This window comes from Colobus angolensis, unplaced genomic scaffold (assembly GCF_000951035.1).
Source record: "Colobus angolensis palliatus isolate OR3802 unplaced genomic scaffold, Cang.pa_1.0 Scaffold2, whole genome shotgun sequence".
NCBI lineage: Eukaryota > Metazoa > Chordata > Mammalia > Primates > Cercopithecidae > Colobus > Colobus angolensis.
The window spans coordinates 12,523,484-12,540,775 of NW_012115154.1; the positions used below are offsets into that span (position 1 = coordinate 12,523,484).

A 17,292-nucleotide genomic window follows, 5' to 3' on the forward strand; every position below is an offset into this window, starting at 1 on the left:
ATGAGACTATACTATAAAAGAAACCAGATCTAATATAAGGACATCAATACTTAGTTATTAATTCATTTGCTTATATTTATTTATATGTCATGTGACAAATGTATATTAATATACACAAGTAAAGGGATATAAAAATGAACATGCCCCCTCCATTTCTTTAAAAGAAATCAAGACTGAATCAAACAGGACTGCTGTTCTAAAAGAATATGCAGATTATCAGGTGCCTTATTTTCCTTCTTTTACACCTGTCTTTCAGTTGGCTTCAAAAAATCATGGTTTTTTTTTTTTTTTTTGAGACGGAGTCTCGCTCTGTCCACCAGGTTGGAGTGCAGTGGCGCGATCTCGGCTCACTGCAAGCTCTGCCTCCCGGGTTTACGTCATTCTCCTGCCTCAGCTTCCCAAGTAGCTGGGACTACAGGCGCCCACCACCGCGCCCGCCTACTTTTTTGTATTTTTTTTAGTAGAGATGGGGTTTCACCGTGGTCTCGATCTCCTGACCTTGTGATCCGCCCGCCTCGGCCTCCCAAAGTGCTGGGATTACAGGCGTGAGCCACCGCGCCCGGCCAAAACCATGGTTTTCACTGTGTTTCTTTTTTCCTTTATGTCTTCCTTTTGAGGGAAATGAAAAATTGAGAAAGGAAATTATTATTTTATAAGTGGGTGGGTTTGTATACATCTTTCACAGTCAAATATTTTTCTATGCCTTATGAGTTTGAAAAATAAATTTAGAAAGTTAGATAACACATACATTTTTTATTTTATGTTATTTTATGAGACGAGGGCTTGCTATGTTATCCAGGCTGTCCTGGAACACTTGGGCTCAAGCTATCCTCCTGCTTCAGCCTCCCAGGTAGCTGGAACTACAGGTGCATGTGACGGCGCCTACTGAGAAATTTTTACTATCAACCTAAAATTTAGTAAGTCCTGGTCACATGTGAAGAATGTTTAATATATTATTTAGATTATTTTTGTGTCAAGGTAACTTGATCACCTATCAATAATGCTTATAAGAAAATAGATATCTCATCTGTTGCTGTTAGAAAGGATCTGTCTCTTTCCACAATTCTTGCTTCAGTGAGGTTTCCTTGACCCAGAGTCTGGTCCTCACATTTTAAATTCAGCTTTAGGAATTTTGTTCAGGAACTGCATCACACTACCCAAAATCAAAAGAGGAAAATGCATAAGCCAGAATACCTAAACATTCGTTTATTTAAACTTCAAAATGTGACTGCAAAAGGAGCCAAGAACTTTACTACTCAACACATTTCTTCTTTGTAGAAATAACTGCTCAAGAAGATAAATTATTACCTAACAGTTAATTGATGAATATGACATCAGAGCAAGAGGGGCTAATTAGAGATTTTACTAGCTAGGGCTATTTACCCAAACCATCTATCCAGACTGTAGACATAGAATCACCAGGTGACTAGGATCCTGGGGCAGCTGGTTCCTCTTTTTCCTTACCCTGAATGTCATTAAGGATGCATTGCCAAATGCTGCCCCTCTGGCCCGATGACTACACTCCGTATTGGTTACCTGCCTTCTTTTTCCTACAGTCTTTCTCCAGACAGGCACACCACACAACTGACTACACTTGGGCTCACTGAATGAATCACATTCTTCTGCTCTGCCTCCCAGAGATTCCATCAAAGCACCGGCAGTGGCCTTCTGGAAGCTCCTCAAACTCTCCACTCACATGTTTCCTGAAAGTGTAGTGTTTCTCACCTCTAGATTGCTATTCTCATCAGTTACATGTGAGTTTCACAAATTTATTTCTCAGAGTGCAGGTCTGTCTCTTACATCCTTGGGAAACACTGCTTAATATCCCAATTGGTATTGACAACAATTAAACTAGGGGCCAAAAACAGTGCCTTTCCTCACTTTAATTTCAGTAAAGTAGATAAGCCTCGAGTTATTTTGTTATTGCAATGGCACTGACAAATGTTTGCACCAAAAACCATGTTGAAGTTCGTTAAGGAAACTGTGATCCAAGATTCAAGGTCAAGAAGACAAATTCATCAATTCAGCGCACCACCAATTCACAGGCTAAGCATCTTACTGCTAATTCGTTGATGCTGCCATTTGTCAAGTGCCAAACTGAATTACTGATTTGTCAATAATTTCTTTCTGTTGGTTACTTTTATAGTATATTGCAATTCTTGTTGCTGAAGTCAGCTACCCTTTTTCTATTCGAAAAATAATTTCTTGCATTTGGGATTTCAGGTATAGCGATTGTTACAAACATGAAGGACTGAATTAACAGCAAGTTTTCAAGTCAAACTTTACTTATGTATAACTGAGTGAGTTCTTGAAGACATTTACTAACAATTTTCCACAAACTAAAAATTTATAAAACAATAAATAAAATAGACTTTTAAAAAAGTGTGTCACATACCTGCTTGTTTTTTTGTTTGTTTGTTTGTGTGTGTGTTTGGTTGGTTTTCTTACTAGTGAAATGGTGAAAAATCAGACAATGGTCACAGAGTTCCTCCTGCTGGGATTTCTCCTGGACCCAAGCATTCAGATGCTCCTCTTTGGGCTCTTCTCCCTGTTTTATGTCTTCACTCTACTGGGGAATGGGACTATCCTGGGGCTCATCTCACTGGACTCCTGACTCCACACCCCCATGTACTTCTTCCTCTCACACCTGGCTGTCGTCGACATCACCTATGCCTGCAACACGGTGCCTCAGATGCTGGTGAACCTCCTGCATCCAGCCAAGCCCATCTCCTTTGCTGGTTGCATGATGCAGACCTTTCTCTTTTTGAGTTTTGGACATAATGAATGTCTCCTGCTGGTGGTGATGTCCTACGTCGTTACGTGGCCATTTGCCACCCTCTCCAATATTCCGTCATCGTGACCTGGAGAGTCTGCATCACCCTGGCCATCACTTCTTGGACATGTGGCTCCCTCCTGGCTCTGGTCCATGTGGTTCTCATCCTAAGACTGCCCTTCTGTGGGCCTCATGAAATCAACCACTTCTTCTGTGAAATCCTGTCTGTCCTCAGGCTGGCCTGTGCTGACACCTGGCTCAACCAGGTGGTCATCTTTGCAGCCTGTGTGTTCTTCCTGGTGGGACTGCTCTGCCTGGTTCTGGTCTCCTACTCGTGCATTCTGGTGGCCATCCTGAGGATCCAGTCTGGGGAGGGCCGCAGAAAGGCCTTCTCCACCTGCTCCTCCCACCTCTGCGTGGTGGGGCTCTTCTTTGGCAGTGCCATCGTCATGTACATGGCCCCCAAGTCCTGCCATCCTGAGGAGCAGCAAAAGATCCTTTTTCTATTTTACAGTTTTTTCAACCCAATGCTGAACCCCCTGATTTACAGCCTGAGGAACGTAGAGGTCAAGGGTGCCCTGAGAAGAGCACTGTGCAAGGAAAGTCATTCCTAACAGGGTGTGACATTTGAACTGCCAGCCTCCGTTGTCACCTGCACTCTTGATGCCCAATTATTGCATCGATCCAGAGAAGTTTATTACTTTCTTTTTATCTGTGCTTTACTGACACAAGGGCAAGCCTTTTCTCTTTTTTTGCAGATAAAATTTTAGATGTGTTGCATTCATTGGGTTTCTATGAGATGTGGTTTTATCAGATGATTTTTTCTTTTATTTCACAATTACTTTAATATCTGTAAACTAAAAAATTATTTTAATTCATTTTCCCAGTCCCAAAAGTTAAATGCAGGCCACTTACTTCTTTGATACAGTTTGGCTCTGTGTCCCCACCCAAATCTCATGTCAAATTGTAATCCCTGTAATCCCGACATGTCAGGGGAGGGGCCTGGTGGGAGGTGATTGGATCATGGGGAGGGATTTCCCCCTTGCTGTTGTCCTGATAGTGAATGAGTTCTCACAAAATCTCATGGTTTAGAAGTGCAGCACTCCCCTCTTTGCTCTCTCTCTCTCTCTCCTGCTCTGCCATGGTAAGACGTGCCTTGCTTCCCCTTTGGCTTCCACTATGATTGTAAGTTTCCTGAGGCCTCTCCAGCCATGTGGAACGGTGAGTCAATTAAACCTCTTTTCTTTATAAATTATCCAGTCTCAGGTAGTTCTTTATGGCAGTGGACTAATACACCGAACTATATAAACTCACTAACAGCACATGTCATAAGATTTAAAAGAAAATAAAAATGTTCAGCCAAAGAAGTGATTCCCAAAACCCAGCAGCACACTTGTCCATTCTCACACAATTGCACTTTCCCTGTTAAATAACAACTCAGAGGTATTTAGTTAGTTGTGTTGCATGCACCGAGAAATTTTGTGTAAAAATTATTAACTCACGTACAGGAGTTAACTAGTAGGCCGAGTGAAGGAACAAACGTAAAAGAAGAGATAAGTCAGGCACGGTGGCTCATGTCTATAACCCCAGCACTTTGGGAGGCTGAGGTGGGTAGATCACTTGAGGCCAGGAGTTCGAGACCAGCCTGGCCTACATGGCAAAACTGGATCTCTACTAAAAATACAAAAATTAGCTGGGCACGGTGGTGCACGCCCATAATCCCAGCTATTCTGGTGACTGAGGAATGAGAATTGCTTGAACCTGGGAGGCAGAGGTTGCAGTGAGCCAAGATTGTGCCACTGCACTCCAGCCTGGGGAAGAGGGGAAGACACTGTCTCAAAAAAGAAAACAAAAAGGGAAAAGAAAAAGAACATATATAAGGGAAAAGACAGAAGAGAAGTAAAAGAACCCTACAGATCGTGTGGGAACAGTGAACAGTGTTTACAAAGTTCAGGGTAAACTCAGTAGCTAACAGCTGGCAAAGAGGCAAAACTGGGCATTCCTGTTGAAAAGGCTGAAAATGAGTAACCAGGAAAACTATTTAGATTGTTTATGGCTTCTTCAGAAAATACTGTGTTGAGCTGTGTATTGTACATATGCACATCTATCTCTAAGCATGATTCTCCAGTGTCTTTTCATCAGCTCTTTCACCTTGGTTAGTCCAGTTGTGGATCATTTCCCTCATTAGAATGTCTTACCCCTGAAAAAGGAAATTTCACCAGACAGTGTAGGTATCTAGCTAGCTCTTCAACCATGGTGGTAAAGTTATTTTTGCTGATCCAATCTATTATCCTGTTAAAAGGTAAACTGAGGCACAATAAAATTTTAAAGAGTTTACTTGAGCAAACAGCAATTCATGAATCAGACAGCTCCAAACTGTAAGTGGTCCATGGGCTCCACCAAGGGAATACAAGGGGAGGGCTTTCACAGGGCAACCACGGAACTAAAGCAAAGAAAATATTTGATTGGTTACCTTTATACAATTGCCTTAATTGGCCTATACTGCTGGAAAGTCTCTAGTTATGTAATTTAGTTGGCAGCTTCTGATTGGTTAATCTTAAATTTCATTTTGCTTTAATACAAGTATTTATAAAAAATAGTTCAAGTTAATTTTCACTTGTGTTTGCAAATCAATCTGGGTTAGGTCACTTATGAGGCCTAACTGGCTTTCCCTGCTCCAGGAAAAGTGATTCCATAACTGACCTAACCCAGCCTGAATCATCTAAGTGATTCTCCATGTCTGGTTTCCATTTTAATTTTCTTTAACAAATCTTCACTACAAATCTAATGGTTAGAGATGGGTCCCCATGCATTTTAGGTGGCTTCCCAAAGTGTTACCTGTAAATTCTACTTTCTAACCTTCCCTAAGATTAGGATGCCACTTGCTTCCAGGGTCTTTCTCAATTTTACTATATGAGAGCCTGTAAAATTTTTCAGAAAAATAAGTGTATGCCTTTCACTTAGGGGTTAACAAGTACTCCACCCAACTCTTCATTATTCCCTGTGGCTGAAGATACCCAGGTAGAACTTATTAAATGTAAAAACAAAATGAGTTTTTGTAGTAATAGCTAACATTTTGACTCACCACTCAATGGCATATGCTACATATTAATAGCGCTTACATGGGTCATTTCACTTAGTCATAACAAATCCAGGAAAAAGGTCATATTGTCACTATTTTATGTATGCACAAACCAGAAAGCAGCAAGTGTCAGACTTTTCCCTAGACAGTCTGGCTCCCAGCCTCTGTACATAGCACATCAATGTAGAATTTTAATATCTATGTTATCAAATAAAGGATAAAGTAAATGTATCCCAAGGCAGAAGTGTTAAAAGAAGGAAGGTTTCTTTACAATCTGATGTATGCCACAGGGAGCTGATCTGTTCTCTCTAAGGCATGGAGGACCAGAGATCATGCAGGAGAGGCTGCTTGTCCTGGATGGTGACTCCTATGTGCTGAGTCACATGAAAGCATTGGACTTCTAGACAAATGCAGAACATGAAGAAGATGAGATTAAAGGTTGTTCTCACTGAGACTGACTATTTAGTTCAGCTAAGACCCAGAACCAAGATACCCATAGTCAGTCTCTCTCTCTCTCTCACACACACACACACACACCCCGAGAGCTTATTTACTTTGTGCCAGTCACTGCTCTAAGAATTTTACATATATTACCTCAATTAATCCTCAAAATAACACTTTGAGTCAAAGATAATCAATATCCTACCTTACATATAAAGAAACTGAGGCACAGAGAGATTAAGCAATTTACCCGGTACCTCACAGCTAACAAGTACCCAGTCCAGGATTGAACTAAGACAATCTGATACCTGACCCTATAGCCATAACCACTATACAGCATGGACTCTATAGAGCATATCTGAGGATAAAGATCAGAGAACTCGTGACGGGGAAACAAAACACGTAATTAAGACCAAACTATGGATATTCAGCTTTGGATAGAAAGGGGTATACATCTTCTAAAGGAAGCAGCTTGACTCTAAACAGAGATGTGAAAAAAGTGGGAGAGTGGTCACAAGAAAGAACTGTGACTCCAAGGGTCAGGGATGCATGGCGGGAGGACTCTGGGGTTGAGCTGGAGAGTGAAACAGACAACACTGAAAGAGCAGACGGACATTGCGGTGTTACAACAGTGCCTTACCAATTGATGAGAATTAAAATGGATGTTTTATAGCATTTTATCTAAAAACAGCCCCAAGACAAAGGAATTCAGTTTCATTATTGATATTAAAATGGTTATAATCTTTTGGGTGGTATTTACCTGAAAGTTTACCTGACAACATGGCTCAGGTAGCTATCAAATTTCACACCTAAGATGGGGAGCTCTGCAACAGTAGGAAATGGAATCTGTTCATTCATTTATCAGTAACATGAGCATTTTGCCTAGCACTAGTAGACACTCACTAAGCACTGGTTGTACCAATTCATGCACCTTTAACTATTTGCTGAGTACTTAGATACAATTGTCAATGTTAAACTGTCTTCTGATTTCTACATTTTAAAAATCCTTGGGCAGGGTGCGGTGGCTCACGCCTGTAATCCCAGCACTTTGGAAGGCCAAGGCAGGCGGATCATGAGGTCAAGAGTTCGAGACCAGCCTGACCAACATGGAGAAACCCCATCTCTACTAGGAATACAAAAATTAGCCAGGCATGGTAGCACGTACCTGTAATCCCAGCTACTCGGAAGCCTGAGGCAGAAGAATCGCTTGAACCCGGGAGGCGGAGGTTGCAGTGAGCCGAGATCACACCACTGCACTCCAGCCTGGGCAACAGAGCAAGATTCCATTTCGGAAAAGAATAAAATAAAATAAAATAGAAATAAAAATAAAAATAAAAATAATTTTATTTGAAGAACACAGAATGGTAGAAAGTAATTGCAGCTTAAAAATTATTTAGCAGTTGTGTATGAGACAATATGTTACATATTTTTTATATAATCCTCACATCAACACTGTGAATTCAGTACTAATAATATTCTCATTTATAGAGGGGAAATTCAGGTTTAGAGAATTAATTAATTTACTCAATGTCACAGAAATATCAAGTGGTAGAAACAGAACTGTAGTCCAGTCAATCCACTCTACATCAACTGAGAATCATTCTTTTGGAAAGGGCCCATTGATATTTGTATCTTCAGTGGCTAGACCAGGCCAGTTTCATAGTAGTCACTCAATAAATGTTGACTAAATAAATAAATGAGTAATCATGTAGTCCACACTTCTATATTTTTAAAAAAGGATCTCCATAAAATATGTAATTAAATACAGTGGCAGTCAATGTAATCACTTTTAGTTCCAGATATATTCAGCTTTTGCAAAAGTTCCTTCTGAGATGAATACTAATAAACTATATCTCATCTGTCAGTGGCCACAGAGAAACTGTAAACACATTCAGAGAGGATATTTTGAGGCTAATATAAAACTAGGATGATATATATTTATTCCTATTATATAGAACAAAGGTTATAGGTCTTTCAAAAAGAGTGTCCCAAATTGCCAAACCCTATGGTTACAGTATGACACAACGTGCTTCTGCTGACATAGTAGCCGTGGAGAGAGTGTTCCCCTCCTCTCTCTTGCAAAAGAGTAAAGTATTACATGCTGTAATTACTGAAAATGATACGGATGATACTCTGGGAGTGGAAGTCAGTTCACGCGCCACCTTAAATTGGCCCCCATGGTGTCCTTGTTATGTAGAGTGAGCACTGCCATCACTGACCTGTAGGACTATTCTTTACTCTTTGCTAGATAATGTAGACCGGTGTTTCTCACATGTCAATGTGTATGTTAATCATTCAGGGATCTTGCAAAAGTACAGGTTCTGATTCAACAGGTCCAAATGAAACAGGCAGAGATTTGCATTTCTTATCATCTCTCATACCTTGCTGATGCTGCGGATCCACAGACCACACTTTGAATATTAATCATATAGAGACTCACTGTTAAATCTATTTAACAGTGTTAAATCACTGTTCCTAAGAAAAAGTGAAGGTCAGGCACAATGGCTTACATCTGTAGTCCAGCACTTCGGGAGGCTGAGACAGGAGGACTGCTTGAGCCCAGGAGTTTGAGACCAGCCTGGGCAACATAGTGAAATTCTGTCTCTACAAAAAACTTCAAACATAAAAAAAATTAGCCAGGTGAGGTGGCACACGCCTGTGGTTCCAGCTGCTTTTCAAAAGCTGAGATGGGAAAATTGCTTGAGCCTAGGAGGTTGAGTTTGCAGTGAGCCATGGTTGCGCCACTGCACTCTGCCCTAGGTGACAGAGTAAGACCCTGTCTCAACAGGGAAAAAAAAAAAAAAAAAAGCAAGAAAGAAAAGAAAAAAGAAAAAAGTAGGAGAAAAACAAGACTTGGAATGCTGTCTCGGAGTTCTGATGTTTTCCCGGACCATATCTATTTTTCTTGCCTTCTCGATGAACTTTGATTAAGAGCCCTGCTTCCATTTGATTTGCTGTTTTGGTTTTTGTTTCCTTTTTTTACCTGTCTCTGTTTTCTTTGTTTTTAAGTTTTGTAATCCTGTTGGGTCAAGAGAAGAGGTTCACTACTAGGCACAGCCTGGTTTGGTCCTCAGATGACTGGCTCAGAGCCAGGACATCTGGATTCTCTAAAATATTGAAAAAAACCAAAGGTGTTTTTCCTACTCTTTTGCTTATACTCACACAGTCCCTCAACAATTTGCTTCTAACAACAGATATGTTGAGGTCTTTCCCCACACACCTAGCAATCTGCAGTGGACACTGACTGCATGCCCTAAAAATCAATTCAATTCTGATACTATCTACTGGAAGACAGTGTCAGATCCCACAAGCCTGTTTCCCCACCCAACACTTCAGATGGCAATTGCAAGCCTCAGGTTGTGACCTGTGCTTCTGATCAACTGGCTATACAATGGGATTCTCATGCCCCCGCCTCCTTAGGTTCAATTAATTTGCTAAGGTGGCTCACAGAACTCAGGAAAACACTTTACTCATGTTTGACCATTTACTACAAAGGATATTAAAAAGGATATAGATGAACATCCAGATGAGAGAGATGCATCTGGTGAGGTATGGGAGACGGGTCATGGGGCTTCCGTGTCCTCTCTGGGCACACCACCCTCCAGGAACCTTCATGTGTTCAGCAATCCAGAAAGTCTGCAAACCCTGTTTGGTTTTCTGTAAGGCCTTCATTACACAGGCATGACTGATTACATCATTGGCCATTAGTGGTCAACTCAAACTTCAGGCCCTCTCCCCTCCCTAGAGGTTGGGGTATAGGCTGAAAGTCCCAACCTACTAAACATGCCTTTGTTTTTGTGGTAACCAGTCCCTATCCTAAAGTTATTTCGGAGCTCCCTGCCAGCAGTCGTCTCATTAGCATACCGTCTAAGTCCATTTTGCATTGCTATAACACAATGTCACAGACTGGGTAATTTATTTAAAATCGAAATTTATTTCTCAGAGTTATGGAATCTGGGAAGTCCAATATCAAGGTGTCAGCATCTGCAGAGGGCCTTCTTGCTGCATGGTGAAAGGTGAGAGGAGGAGAGAGGGACAAACTTGCTTTTGTAACTAACCCAATCTCCACATAACAAATCCACTCCTGAGACAACACCATTAACCCATTCGTTAAGTCAGAGCTTTCATGACCTAATCACCTCTTAGAGGTCCCACCTTTCAACATTGTTACGCTTGGGATTAAGTTTCCAGCTCATGAACTTTGGGGAACACATTCAAACCCCAGGACATACAAAAGATACTCTTATCACTCTGGGGATTCCTAGAGTTTTAGAAACTGTATGCCAGGAAGTGGGGACCAAGACCAAATATATACTTCACAAAATTATGGGTTTCTCTCCCAATTTACAACTTACTCACTGCATGACCTCAGAAAAGTCACTTAATTCCTCTGCACATTGGTTTCCCCACATATAAAATGAAATGTTGGACTAGACGATTGTTAAGTTTCTTTTAGTTCTCAAATGCTATGCCTTTTTATTAACTTCCTAGAATGTATGTTGTTTTTCTTTTACATAGGAGACAAAGTTCAATGGAGTTTTTGAGAATAATTGAATATAACGAACTCCTGAGCCTCACAAATAATAGGAATTCAAGAGTAACCACCAAATTAATTAATGATTTCAATATACTTATGCTGTAAGAACTGTGAATGGCATAAGGCTTGGAGAATAAGGCAAAAGAAGTTTCACATTAACTGTCCTCTCTAAGGAAGTAAAAACAGTTTCATTACCCTATTTGAAAAAGATTAGGAATAACTTTTACTTACAAAGTTTCCCAGATCTGTACATTTGTGGTGGCATTGCACAAATGATATAATAAGATTAATTCCTGGCATTTATTGAGTACTTGTTTCATATCAAACAGTGTTTTACACATACGCTTTCATGTCTAATCTAATCTTCATAACAATTGGCAGAGGGAAGTATTACTACTATTTGCAATTTTTACATGAAAAAAATCAAGGCACAGAGATGTTAAGTACACCTCACACAGCTAGTAGGTAGCACAGGTGGACTTTTCTCTAGGTGTTCCAAAGGCCAGAGACTATGTCTGTAACTATTATACTAAGTTATACCAGTCTCCTCCAGCCTGGACCTATGGAGTCTTTTCTACCCATGATTAACTAATGCTTGAGTAAAATGAGCCTGAATTTGTGACTGGCCTGAAATTTCATCCTAAGAAAGAGGATAGTAATGCAGCTAATATATTTTAACATATATGAAAAAGCCAAAAGGGTAATACACAAATCCATGAGAAAAATGGACAAAAATATGTAGATACAGACAACAGAATAAACACAACATGCCAATAAATATGACAATGTCATCTACCTCAATCAGGAAATCTACTTTAAAATGAGATATCATTTTTTTACCCAATAGATTGTGAAGGGAAAAAGGTGTTACATGTGATGTTGACAACACTCAACACATTGTTGGTGGAGGTATAAATTGGCACACATTTTGGATTTAAGAAACTGAAATTATTTACCCAACATTTAAAACACACATACTAATTCTAAGAATCCATTCTACCAAAATACTTACATATGTAACTGCACAAAGAAATGTGTACATGGATTTGGTATTAAACTGATTTCAAAAATTCAAAAGATCAAGTGTTAATTAATTTTGAAATTACTAAATTATGAAAAATATGTTACACAGCTATTAAGTAGAATAAGTATTATCTAAAATGAGCTGCAATGAAAATAGCTCATCAAATATAGCTAAATGAAGAAAGCAAGTAACATTTTTATCACACTTTGTCATTTGTGCAGGGAAGTCTCCTAGCTATACATAAATTCATACACCTGTATATGTGCATGTGAGTACACATGTATGCACGTGTATTTACATATATCTGTATTTAATTTCATGATCTGGAACGATGCACATTAAGCAGTCAACAGAAGTTGCTTTAGGAAGAGGAATGAGCTATGAGAAATAAACACTTCTATGTTTTTTCAGTAATATTACAGGAAACATGTATTAATGTTAGAATTTTTAAAAAGCCTTTTCTCAAAAAACTTCTGGCCTCTTAAGTGCTCAAAATAGTGCACATTTCTCATATATTTTAGAAAAAGCCAAAATTAAGCAATTATTAAAAGCAGTTTAGAATTTTGCTGGATTGTGCTAAATTGTATCAAAGTGTTTCCTCAAAAATATCATTTTGTATCACTTATATTATTATTCAATATTAGGCTATGTTTAAGTAAGTTAACTTATATTATTAATTAAAATAATTTGCATGAGAAACCAAATAGCACACAAAATAAACCATGATTCCTCAGATTCTAAGATAACTGCATGACATAAGCAAAAAGTCAGTATTTCATGCCATATGTGGATGCTTTTTATAATATGAATTGATCTCGAGAGCTCCTAATACTTTAGCTTTAGAGTTACCGGCCCTTCCTCATTCCTCTCATTGCCATAATAATGTTAAATAATGTATTAGGTAGGATAAACAGTAACAGGTAAACTCCCAAATCACAGTGATTTAACAAAAGAAAAGTTTACATCTTGCTCATGTAAAGTGCTAGGCAGGTATGAGAGACAGCCTTCCACGTAGTGACGCAGGGACCCAGGCACCTTCTATCGCATGGTACCACCATCCTAGGGCCTTGTGGGTCTTCACTTCCAGCCAGTGATGGGAAGGCCAAACATGGAGGAGGCATACCCTCCTCCTCCATGCATGCCCTCCTCACACTGCAGCCCGGGAAGCTGCACAAGTCTCTTCTGCTTGTATACCTTTGATAAGAACATGACCCCACCTAAATATAAAAGGGTTGGGAAATCCCATACTGGCAGTTAAGTCCAGAGACAATCGTGCAAGGGAGGAAGACCCCACATCTTTTAAGGAATTTGTCTTAGTTAAGGTAACACTAGCAGCTGAAACAAATAAACCCTAAAAGTAAGTCCTTACAATTATTTCTCTTTTGTTCCCTGTTTCTAAGGATTTCAAATGAACTTCTGCCCTTTTAACTCACAACTATTCATGACATATAATTGAGAACATTAGCATTTTCACTCTCTCCTCACTCCATTTCTGTCATGCCATCTGAAGACATATTTACCTATGTCTTGGCTGTTTCTCCCAACATTGTTAGCTGCTCTTTTATAAAATATCTCTTATGATAATTTACTCTGTAACGTGGCTAAATTCACCCATCTTATGTTAGCTTTTGTCTGTATTAGTCTCAAATGAACTCTGTGGTCAAATTCTACAAGTACTTTAAGCATAGAAGTTATAAATGTCCAGTGAAATCAAATGCCCAATGCTGGCAGATCATGTAAATGTTTCCATTCGTGTGCTGAGTTCTTTCATACACTTTTGTGTCATTTTTACTCTCTTCAAGATAAGCTATTTCAGTTTAATTTTAACAGAATATGGACAATTTTGAGTTATAGCAATTGATATTCATGTTCCTAAAGGGTTTTGCTAAGTTTTTGTTTGTGTGACATTCCCAAATGTTATACTTACTTACTAATTATTTTCTATCTTTTTAATTTTTATAACCTCAAATGTGTGTTCATAACCAATGTTCCTAAAGTTTTGGTTATATGGAAATGAATTCTCTAAAGCTATTATTCACAGAACTTTCAGTTGACTACTTGCTCCCAAAAGGCAGTTTCCTGATTTCTGCATACTGGCGTATCATGCAAATAGCTGTGAGCATATCCATTTCTACTAAGATGGGACTGTTCTGTCTGTGTTATTTTCATTCGTATACTTTTGTTTTGTATATGTTTACTCTGACCATTTTTAGAAGCTAAAGCTGCTTCAACTTGATATGTGATAAAACATGTAATTTGAGGTGATGCGTTTCCTAAATTAATTTGTTTGGCATCATAAAAACCTTATATTTAACTTGTTTTATCTCACATTTTCTGTTTTCTACCTTAAAATGACTTTTTCTAACTGATGTTCACATGATGAGGAATACAGCAAAAAGTTCTAAAATTATTGTTTTCATAGGCTTGCTGTCATTTATATCAGTTGCATTTCACCAGGGTGTGGAAATAAAACTAAAGAAGAAAAGACTAATGTTTATGGATGGCCTACTAGGCACTAGACTTTTCATATGATCAGGAGCATTTTTGTGTGTCCCCAAAGCAATTCACTGTGGACATATACAGCTGGAACACAGGTGAGCATGTTCTCACACCATGATTATCTGTGCAAAATTTTCCTTGGGTTTATTCCATAACCCGAGCAGGTCAAAGACCACATTGTAATAAAGTCATTAGTGTGTAAATTGCATAATTGCTTAATGTAAAATTCATAATCCTCCTATGTCCAGTAGAAGAAAGAAATAGAAATAAACATGAGAATACCTTTGACCAGCAAATATCTCCACCCTCCAGGGAGAGGTAGTAGCTTCTAGGGAAGCCACCTTGGAGAGGGTCCTGTCTTCCCCTGAGGTGGGCTTTGAATCCAGCACTCTTCCCCTTTCAGAATAGAGATTAGAGAATAATTCTAATACATGATCTACAGTGATGGTTTGTGCCTTAGGAGACCCTCCCTTCAAGCAGGTTCTAATAAGCCCCACTGGGACACCTTGGCCCCTCCGTGGACTCCCCAATCTGCTCCGTGCCTCCCTCACCAGCTCCCCAAAGCATCTCCACACCTCAGAGGGTCACTTGGAATCAACTAACTTTTCAGGGTCCTTTCTTCCCAGTTCTGCTGCAACACAAGGAACCCAGATTACATCAGGGAGAGGCTGAGCTCCAGAGGTTCCCGCCAGGAGCTTATTCATTGTCACACTGTTCCTGCTTCCTGACAGGTTCACTTGAATCACCTGGAGATTGGGGAAGAAGGGCAGTGCTGGGATTCATGAAATCCAAGCACTTCGGGACTGTAATGAGAGATGTTGTCTCAGAGGTGCGCTCTGTGGCTGTCTGGGTTTCTTAATTGTGCATCCTGCTGGGGTTAAGAACAGAAATAGAAAGACAATTGTCTTATCTCTCCTTCCCCAAGGAGGTGAGCATGCACGAGTTTTCATGGCCCAGCTCCTCCAGTGATCCCTCAGCTGTCAACCAGGCTGAGCCTATCAGAGAATAACACCTCCTTTTCTGAGGATTCTCATACATTTTCAATCAGAAACAAAAGCAAAGATTCTGCAGCTCCCACAGAAACTCCCAGAAACCTTCAGATGCTTCACTCTTCTGAGATCCTTGAGTCCAAATGTGGGAGCTAACCAGGCTGCCTTTCTTTACTTTACCATGAATTCCTCCTAGACATGTTGTCTAGCTCCTACTCTTGGTTAACTCTCACATCCACTACAAACATTGGTAAGGAAATTCACTCCTCTCTAAATATGTGCTGATTATTTTTCTGCAATGGGGATAGTTTGAGGGAAAGTTCATGCTAACTTCTTTGAACGTATTATCACAAATAATGTAGGTATATAGAGAATTAAGCTAATTTTGTTTTATATGATAGAGAAGTAACTGCATGAAAGCAACAAAGCTATAGACATTGATGCCAGATTTAAATAAATAAAGAATACATCACTCATAAAATTAACGTTGATTTCCACTGCTATAATCAAGACTACGAAAGCTTTAGAGGATCATGGTTTTAAGGGACTATTGTGAACCTTGAAGAGGCAATGCTTGTCAGGTTCATACAATCTTCAGGCTACTCAACAAATTGTTAAAGAATGATGATAATTGATCTCAGCCATTGAGTGTTCACTGCACACCAGGAATGTGTTCAATGTATAACTCATATAATCTCAATTAATCTTCACAACCACCTCATAAAATAGTTACTATCACTTTTCTCCTTTTTTAAAAAAAGGAAACAAGCTTGGAGAGGCTAAGATACATACTCAAGGTCATATAACTAATAAATGTGCATCTAAGCCCATGGCTCTTTAATTGCTATTTTTTTTTTGTTTCTTTCAGTGTTTACTCCACCTGAGAACCTGATTCACAGCAGAATGTGGAGAGCTCATTAATGTTTTGCTTTCTCATATTTAATCAAATTGATATCTAGTTAGTCAATAAATAATTATTGAACACCTACCATATTCCAGGCACAATATAGAGTCAAATGTATTTCACCTTTTTAGTCACTTACTAGATCAATAAATCAAATGAATGAATGAATGCCTAAATATCATTTTTTGGGTTTTTTTGTGGTTTGTTTGTTTGTTTGTTACCATCCTTGGACTGAATCTGGAATTTCTGGCTTGCTTAAATCTTGCCTACTATAATCGGTATACTTGAAAAACACTTCAATTTCTCCACCCCTTCCCCCACCCCATCGTTTCTTTCATTCTATGTGATACAAAGAAAATCTCATTTGTAGAAAAAGTGAAAGAATATACTAAAAATAAAATTAAATATAACCCAGTTGCAAACATAACATTCAGGCATTGTATATGTTTTAAATGATATATATGTATAAGTTAGCCATTTAAACATTTGGCAAATTATTTTATGACTAACAAATTATCCAACATCGCCATGATTTCTATGTAAATATGTAAGACTGGAATCATTTCTTTGCACATGACCAAACCTGTCTACTTCAAAAAGTAAAACTTAAGATCTGATGAGCCGACAGACTCCTAATGAGTCACATCATATTCTTTAAATGAAAGCTATTTTTAAATCCTCAGGTCAAATAAAGTATTAGATGGTTTACTTCCAAGTAATAAGAATATTTGAGGCCAGGTGCAGTGGCTCATGTCTGTAATCCCAGCACTTTGGGAGGCTGAGGCAGGAGGATTGCTTGAGGCCAGTGGTTTGAGATCAGCCTGGACAACACAGTGAGACCCTATCTCTAAAAAAAATGTTTTTTTTAAAAAAGGTAGCCGGACATGGTAGAGCACACCTGTAATCCCAGCTACTGGGGAGGCTAGGTGGGGGGATCACCTGAGCCTAGGGAGGTTGAGGTTGCAATGAACCATGATTGTGCCACTGCACTCCAGCCTAAGTGACAGGACGAGACCGTCTCAAAAAAAAAAAAAAAAAAAAAA

General features: G+C 39.2%; 2 protein-coding genes across 2 annotated transcripts in view; both read left to right on the top strand.

Annotated features, from left to right (window-relative positions):
* Positions 1 to 861: 861 nt before the first annotated feature.
* The window catches only part of LOC105511449 (olfactory receptor 2A1/2A42), a 21,161-nt gene continuing 4,730 nt past the window's right edge, over positions 862 to 17,292 (top strand). The window contains exons 1-2 of the mRNA XM_011941579.1: positions 862 to 1,754; positions 11,296 to 11,298. The gene's annotated coding sequence lies outside the window, so the exon portion shown is untranslated. The remainder of the gene's footprint in view (positions 1,755 to 11,295; positions 11,299 to 17,292) is intronic.
* Positions 1,098 to 4,021, top strand: LOC105511274 (olfactory receptor 2A1/2A42-like). The gene is given in 2 exon segments (XM_011941407.1): positions 1,098 to 2,810; positions 2,813 to 4,021. Coding segments are annotated over 2 exon segments (930 nt in total). The 5' UTR covers positions 1,098 to 2,455; the 3' UTR covers positions 3,388 to 4,021.